The following is an 8,096-nucleotide window of genomic DNA, read 5'->3' as shown; positions in this document are numbered from 1 at the left end:
CACCCTCACACCTGTCCCAACACGGCTCTCACACACCTGTTCTACAGGCCTCCACACCTGTACTCACCCCTCTCCCCCCTTGTACACCCCCCCCCTTCACACACCTGTACCCCTCACACCCTGCCTCCTCCCACACACCTGTACTACACACGGCTCACACCTGCCCCGGCCACACCTGACTCACCCCCCACCTGTACTCACGGCCCACACCTGTCCCAAAACCCACCTGCCCCCCTCTCACCCTGTACACACCTCTCACACACCCCGGCTCACACCCTGTTACTCAGGGCCCTCCCCACACCTTACCCCCCTTACCCCCCACCGGCCCCCCCCTTAAAGGTCCCCGGGTCTCAGCCCCCAAATTTTCATAAACCCCGTCCCTTTTCCCCGGGGAAAACCTGGGGAAAAAGGGGAAGAAAAGGAACCCCGGGAAAAAGGAAGGGGAAGAAAGGGGGAGAAGGGGGAGCCGGGGGGGGAGGGGGGAGGAAGAGGGAACCCTGGGGGGGAGGGGAGAGGGGAGGGGGAGGAGGGACTGAGGGGGGGGAAAGGAGGAGGAGGGAGTGGAGAGGAAGAGGAAAAGGAGGGAGACTAGGGGGGGAGGGGAAAGGAGAAGGAGGGGGAAGGGGAAAGGGAAGAGGGGAAAGAGGGGGAGGAGGGGGAAGGTGCCCTGAGCGCCTGGAGGATGAGAAATCACGTTGCCCCCTGTCACGTGGCGTGGTGCTCCTGTTGTGGGGGAAGGCGGGGCGGGGCTGCTGGGTCTCAGCTAGGCTCAAAATCGATATGTAGTACATACCAAATAATATTTTGCCATAAATCAGGGCCTCAAGCATCGTAGAACATTATATTTTCTATCATTTTATAAATGCACTTTAGGCCTCATCAATATATTTATGTACACTAGCGAAGAATCGCTACCGCACACAAACACTGACATATGCTGTGTTTACCATGATTCATGTAATTACATTATTTAGTCTCCCTTTCACGATATAATATATATATATATATATAATATTTATATGTTATATATAATTATATAGAATATAATATAATATATATATACAGAAAACCATGAATCTCAGAGTGAAGCAATGTGCTGTGAGTTGATTGGATTAGAGATGAGCACGTGCTGCTTTCAGGGAAACCATGAAACTGAAGCTCTTCTTCACGTCCCTCAGTCTCTCTTTTAAACTGCGACACTGAGCTGAGACCTCCCAATATGTCCTGAAACCAAACAGACCCCCCCCCCCCCTCGCGTCACAGCGACGTGACGTCATCACGAGTGGGGCTCAACGCCACCATATCTCTACTTTCCTGAAGTCCCTGAAGGCAGCATCAAGAGAAACCACCAGACGCAGCAGGTGGCTCCACCTGCCGGTCGGCCTGGTCCCTGCAGCCAGGCGGAGCAACACATCTTCATTCCAGACCAGTCCAGACCGAAGGAGGACGAGAGAGACCAGATGTGATCCGGACTACGAGAAGAGAACAGGACCCGGACCACATCAGAGAACAGGACCCGGACTACATCAGAGAACAGGACCCGGACTACATCAGAGAACAGGACCCGGACTACATCAGAGAACAGGACCCGGACTACATCAGAGAACAGGACCCGGACTACATCAGAGAACAGGATCCGGACTACATCAGAGAACAGGACCCGGACTACATCAGAGAACAGGACCCGGACTACATCAGAGAACAGGATCCGGACTACATCAGAGAACAGGACCCGGACTACATCAGAGAACAGGACCCGGACTACATCAGAGAACAGGATCCGGACTACATCAGAGAACAGGACCCAGACTACATCAGAGAACAGGATCCGGACTACATCAGAGAACAGGATCCGGACCACATAAGAGAACAGGACCCGGACTATATCAGAGAACAGGATCCGGACTACATCAGAGAACAGGACCCGGACTACATCAGAGAACAGGACCCGTACTACATCAGAGAACAGGACCCGGACACCAGACTAAGAGGCTTCGAGTCGGAGAACATGTGGCAACCCGCCTCGGAGCGACTGCAGGTAAGAACAAGGCGCGTGTGTGAACCGCTCATTGTGGACCAGGTAGTAAAGGGTTACATAGAGGGTTAGGGGGGGGGGGTCCTGAGCGGTCCTGAGCTCAGCTTCACTAAACGCACTCAGTGGTCCTACAGTGTGGACCTGTGTCTCTGTGGTCCCGGTTCCTTCACTCCTCCTCCTCCCGGGGGTCTCTGTCCCCGCATGGTGTCCCATCAGGGTGCTGGTCTTTCCCCCAGTAGGTAACCTGTTGGTGGACTACATGCCCCCCCCCCCCCCCCCCCCCCCACACACACACGTGATGCTCTCCAGATGTTGGATCTCCTGCCAAGTGAAGTTGCACAATCCTCCTCCTGGTCTGATGAAACCCGGCGTGGCGTTCAGGGACGGCTCTGAGGCCTCAACCCGGCCCCCAGGCCTGGTCCTCATGGTTCTGAACCTCTACAGAGAGCATCATGGACCCTCACCTGCCCACACCTCCACATCCTGCTGATACTCATTTATTCACAGGTCATAGTCTATCCATCTATCCATCCATCCATCTATCTATCATCTATCTATCATCTATCTATCATCTATCATCTATCCATCTATCTATCATCTATTGATCTATCCATCCAACGTCTCTGTGTGATCGATGTATTTACAGCTGAGGACGGTTTAGATCCCGGTTCTGAAACGTGTGAAGAAGAGTAAAGAGTAAAGGTCAGAGTTCACTGTGGGAGGGAGAGCGCTCTGAAGGGAGGAGCCTCCGGCGTCGCCGTGGAGACGCTAACGGGAACACAGGAAGCTGCTCGGCGGCGTCTGGAAGACAGGAAACATGAAGGAGCCGCTTCTCCAGAAGGTCCAGTCCACCTGGTGCTGGCCCGCTGCCACTCACAGCTGTCCCCTGTAGAACTATTCAACGCCGCAGGGCCGGGTCACCAGACGGACCAACGGCGGCTGCCGGTGGTTCTGTTGGTCTGCCAGGTGGTTCTGTGGGTCTGCCAGGTGGTTCCGTTGGTCTGCCAGGTGGTTCTGTTGGTCTGCCAGGTGGTTCTGTGGGTCTGCCAGGTGGTTCTGTTGGTCTGCCAGGTGGTTCTGTGGGTCTGCCAGGTGGTTCCGTTGGTCTGCCAGGTGGTTCTGTGGGTCTGCCAGGTGGTTCTGTTGGTCTGCCAGGTGGTTCTGTGGGTCTGCCAGGTGGTTCTGTTGGTCTGCCAGGTGGTTCTGTGGGTCTGCCAGGTGGTTCTGTTGGTCTGCCAGGTGGTTCTGTTGGTCTGCCAGGTGGTTCTGTGTGTCTGCCAGGTGGTTCTGTTGGTCTGCCAGGTGGTTCTGTGGGTCTGCCAGGTGGTTCCGTTGGTCTGCCAGGTGGTTCTGTTGGTCTGCCAGGTGGTTCTGTGGGTCTGCCAGGTGGTTCTGTGGGTCTGCCAGGTGGTTCTGTTGGTCTGCAGGTGGTTCTGTGGGTCTGCCAGGTGGTTCTGTGGGTCTGCCAGGTGGTTCCGTTGGTCTGCAGGTGGTTCCGTTGGTCTGTCAGGTGGTTCTGTGGGTCTGCCAGGTGGTTCTGTTGGTCTGCAGGTGGTTCTGTTGGTCTGCCAGGTGGTTCTGTGGGTCTGCCAGGTGGTTCTGTGGGTCTGCCAGGTGGTTCTGTTGGTCTGCCGGGTGGTTCTGTTGGTCTGCAGGTGGTTCTGTGGGTCTGCCGGGTGGGTCTGCCGGGTGGTTCTGTGGGTCTGCCAGGTGGTTCTGTGGGTCTGCCAGGTGGTTCTGTTGGTCTGCCAGGTGGTTCCGTTGGTCTGCCGGGTGGTTCTGTTAGTCTGCCGGGTGGTTCTGTTGGTCTGCCAGGTGGTTCCGTTGGTCTGCCGGGTGGTTCTGTTAGTCTGCAGGTGGTTCTGTTGGTCTGCCAGGTGGTTCTGTTGGTCTGCCGGTGGTTCTGTAACGTCTCAGTGAAGCGTGCTCATACAAGTGTCTGCCTGTTGCCAGCTTTGTAACCATGGCAACGGGCATCCTCTCAGCTGGTTCCTCAACTGGGTCAGAACCGGTCTTCTCTGCAGCTGCGAGTGTGTAGGATCTGCTTTGTGTTCCGTCCATTTTACTCTCACTTGTGCGGTCCTCTGTTGCCATAGCAACACCTGATGTCTTGCTGCATTTTCGTCTCACGCTCAGGCAGTGAAAAAGAGGAGGAGGAAGAGGAGTAGGAGGGGGGGGGGGGGGGCTGAGGAGATGTAGGTCGTGGCTCGAGTTATGCAACAGCAACGCTTTCATATTTACAATCGGACGTGTTTCAGAAACCATCTGTGTTCACTTCCCCTTCCTCCCTACCTTCCTTCTACCATCCTCACTACCTTCCTCCTACCATCCTCACTACCTTCTTCCTACCTTCCTCCTACCATCCTCACTACCTTCTTCCTACCTTCCTCCTACCATCCTCACTACCTTCTTCCTACCTTCCTCCTACCATCCTCACTACCTTCTTCCTACCATCCTCACTACCTTTTCCTACCTTCCTCCTACCATCCTCACTACCTTCTTCCTACCTTCCTCCTACCATCCTCACTACCTTCTTCCTACCTTCCTCCCTACCTTCCTCCTACCATCCTCACTACCTTCTTCCTACCTTCCTCCCAACCATCCTCCTACCTTTCTCCCTACCTTCCTCCCTACCATCTTCCCTTCCATCCTCCTACCTTCCTCCCTACCATCTTCCCTACCATCCTCCTACCTTCCTCCTACCATCCTCCTACCTTCCTCCTACCATCCTCCTACCTTCTTCCTACCATCCTCCTACCTTCCTCCCTACCATCCTCCTACCTTCCTCCTACCATCCTCCTACCTTCTTCCCACCGGCCTCCCACCTTCCTCCCACCATCCTCCTACCTTCCTCCTCCTACCATCCTCCCACCTTCCTTCTACCATCACCTCCCACCTCCTCCTACCATCCTCCCACCTTCCTCACCATCCTCTTCCCCATCCTCCCTCCTTCCTCCCTCCTCCCACCTTCCTCCCTACCGTCCTCCTACCTTCCTCCCTACCATCCTCCTACCTTCCTCCCAACCATCCTCCTACCTTTCTCCCTACCTTCCTCCCTACCATCTTCCCTTCCATCCTCCTACCATCTTCCCTACCATCCTCCTACCTTCCTCCCTACCATCCTCCCACCTCCTCCCACCATCCTCCTACCATCTTCCCACCGTCCTCCCACCTTCTCCCTACCATCCTCCCATCCTACCTCCCTCCTACCATCCTCCCACCTTCCTCCTACCTTCCTCCCACCATCCTCCTACCTCCTCCTACCTTCCTCCCTACCATCCTCCCCACCTCCTTCTACCATCCTCACACCTTCCCACCTTCCTCCCACCCTCCCATCCCTACCATCCCACCATCCTCCCACCATCCTCCTCATCCTCCTCCTCCTCCCTACCATCCTCCCACCTTCCTCCCACCATCCAACCTCTTCCTACCATCCTCCCACCTACTTCCTCCTACCATCCTCCCACCTTCTTCCCACCATCCTCCCACCTTCCTCCCTACCATCCTCCCACCTCCCTCCTACCATCCTCCTCCACCTCTCCTCCTACCATCCTCCCACCTTCCTCCCCACCATCCTCCCACCTTCCTCCCACCATCCTCCCATCTTCCCTACCATCCTCCCACCTTCCTCCTACCATCCTCCCACCCTTCCTTCCTACCATCCTCCCACCTTCCTCATCCTCCCACCTTCCTCCTACCATCCTCCCACCTTCCTCCTACCATCCTCCTACCTTCCTCCTACCATCCTCCCACCTTCCTCCTACCATCCTCCTACCTTCCTCCCTACCATCCTCCCACCTTCTTCCTGTATCCTCCCTCCTCCTACCATCCTCCCACCTTCCTTCCCACCATCCCTCCCACTTCCTCCCTACCATCCTCCTACCTTCCTCCTACCATCCTCCCACCTTCTTCCTCCCTCCTCCTACCTTCCTCCCTAATAAATAATAATCATTTATATTATATAGCGCTCAAGGCATGCCGACATCCCAAGTCGCTTTACAGAGTCCAGTAGTCCTCACACAGTCATCCCGGTGGTGGTAAGCTACCATCCTAGCCACCTGCAGACTGAAGCCCAGCACCAGCCTCCCACGCCCCTCCCACCACCACCAACACTCATTCACATCCATATTTAACCTGTGAGGCCCTACCATCCTCCTAGGCCTTCTTCCCACTGATCCTCCTACCTGAGGAAACTTCCACGCATTCCTCACATGCCTCCCTACCATCCTCCACCTCCTCCCACCATCCTCCCACCTTCTTCCTACCATCTTCCCTTCCTCCCCACCCCTCCTACCTTCCTTCCTCACCATCCTCCTACCATCCTCCTACCTTCTCCCAACATCCTCCCTCCCTCCTCCTACCATCCTCCTACCTTCCTCCCACCATCCTCCTACCTCCTCCCTACCATCCTCCCCTTCTCCCACCATCCTCCCACCTTCCTCCTACCATCCTCCTACCATCCTCCCTTCTTCCACCATCCTCCCACCTCCTCCTCCCTACCATCCTCCCACCTTCCTCCCTACCATCCTCCCACCTTCCTCCCTACCATCCTCCCACCTTCTTCCCATCCTCCCACCTCCTCCCCACCATCCTCCCACCTTCCTCCCACCATCCTCCCACCTTCCTCCCCACCATCCTCCTACCTTCTTCCTACCATCCTCCTACCTTCCTACCATCCTCCTACCTTCCTCCCTACCATCCTCCTACCTTCCCTCCCACCTCCCTTCCTCCTACCTTCCTCCCACCATCCTCCTTCCATCCTCCTACCTTCTCCTACCATCCTCCTACCTTCCCTACCATCCTCCTACCTCCTCCCTACCTTCCTCCCACCTTCCTCCCACCTCCTCCCTTCCATCCTCCTTCCTTCCTCCCACCATCCTCCCACCATCCTCCCCAACCATCCTCCCACCATCCTCCCACCTCCCTACCTTCCTCCCACCATCCTCCCACCTTCCTCCCTACCATCCTCCCACCTTCCTCCCACCATCCCCTACCTTCCTCCCCACCATCCTCCCCACCTTCCTCCCACCATCCTCCTACCTCTTCCTACCATCCTCCTACCTACCATCCTCCTACCTTCCCCACCATCCTCCCACCTCCTCCTACCATCCTCCCACCTCCTCCTCCTTCCTCCCTACCATCCTCCAACCTTCCTCCCACCTCCTCCCACCATCCTCCCTACCATCCTCCCACCTTCCTCCCTACCATCCTCCCTTCCACCATCCTACCATCCTCCTACATCCTCCCACCTTTCTCCCTACCATCCTCCTACCTTCCTCCCTACCATCCTCCCACCTTCCTCCTACCATCCTCCTACCTTCCTCCTACCATCCTCCTACCTTCTTCCTACCATCCTCCTACCTTCCTCCCTACCATCCTCCTACCTTCCTCCCTACCATCCTCCTACCTTCCTCCTACCATCCTCGTACCTTCTTCCTACCATCCTCCTACCTTCCTCCCTACCATCCTCCTACCTTCCTCCCTACCATCCTCCTACCTTCCTCCCTACCATCCGTACCTTCCTCCCACCATCCTCCCACCTTCCTCCCTACCATCCTCCTACCTTCCTTCCCTACCATCCTCCTACCTTCCTTCCCCTTCCTCCTACCACCATCCTCCTACCTTCCTCTTCCTCCTCCTCCATCCTTCCCACCTTCCCCCACCATCCTCCCTACCTTCCTCCCTACCATCCTCCCACCTTCTTCCTACCATCCTCCTCTCTCCTCCCTACCGTCCTCCTACCTTCCTCCCTACCATCCTCCTACCTTCCTCCTACCATCCTCCTACCTTCTTCCTACCATCCTCCTACCTTCCTATAATAATAAATAATAATCATTTATTTTATATAGCGCTTCTCAAGGCATGCCGACATCCCGAAGTCGCTTTACAGAGTCCAGTAGTCACACACAGTCATCCCGGTGGTGGTAAGCTACATCAGTAGCCACAGCTGCCCTGGGGCAGACTGAGGCGTGGCAGCCAATCAGCGCCACGGCCCTCCGACCACCACCAACACTCATTCACATCCATACGAACCGGGGTGAGGCTGCGGTGCATGTCTTTA

General features: G+C 56.1%; 2 protein-coding genes across 2 annotated transcripts in view; both read left to right on the top strand.

Moving 5' to 3' along the window:
• The window catches only part of LOC130212082 (MDS1 and EVI1 complex locus protein EVI1-B-like), a 6,956-nt gene extending 5,490 nt beyond the window's left edge, over positions 1–1,466 (top strand). The window contains exon 6 of the mRNA XM_056443215.1: positions 1,321–1,466. Within this exon, the coding sequence (XP_056299190.1) occupies positions 1,321–1,466 (146 nt within the window). The remainder of the gene's footprint in view (positions 1–1,320) is intronic.
• Positions 1,467–1,953: 487 nt separating this feature from the next.
• Positions 1,954–8,096, top strand: part of pid1 (phosphotyrosine interaction domain containing 1) — a 37,028-nt gene continuing 30,885 nt past the window's right edge. Inside the window, exon 1 of the mRNA XM_056443009.1 lies at positions 1,954–2,038. Coding sequence (XP_056298984.1) covers positions 2,009–2,038 — 30 coding nt within the window. The 5' untranslated portion in view covers positions 1,954–2,008. The remainder of the gene's footprint in view (positions 2,039–8,096) is intronic.

This window comes from Pseudoliparis swirei, chromosome 21 (genome assembly GCF_029220125.1).
Source record: "Pseudoliparis swirei isolate HS2019 ecotype Mariana Trench chromosome 21, NWPU_hadal_v1, whole genome shotgun sequence".
NCBI lineage: Eukaryota > Metazoa > Chordata > Actinopteri > Perciformes > Liparidae > Pseudoliparis > Pseudoliparis swirei.
Note: the sequence above shows the minus strand (reverse complement) of the source record. Positions and strands in the feature narration are given on the sequence as shown.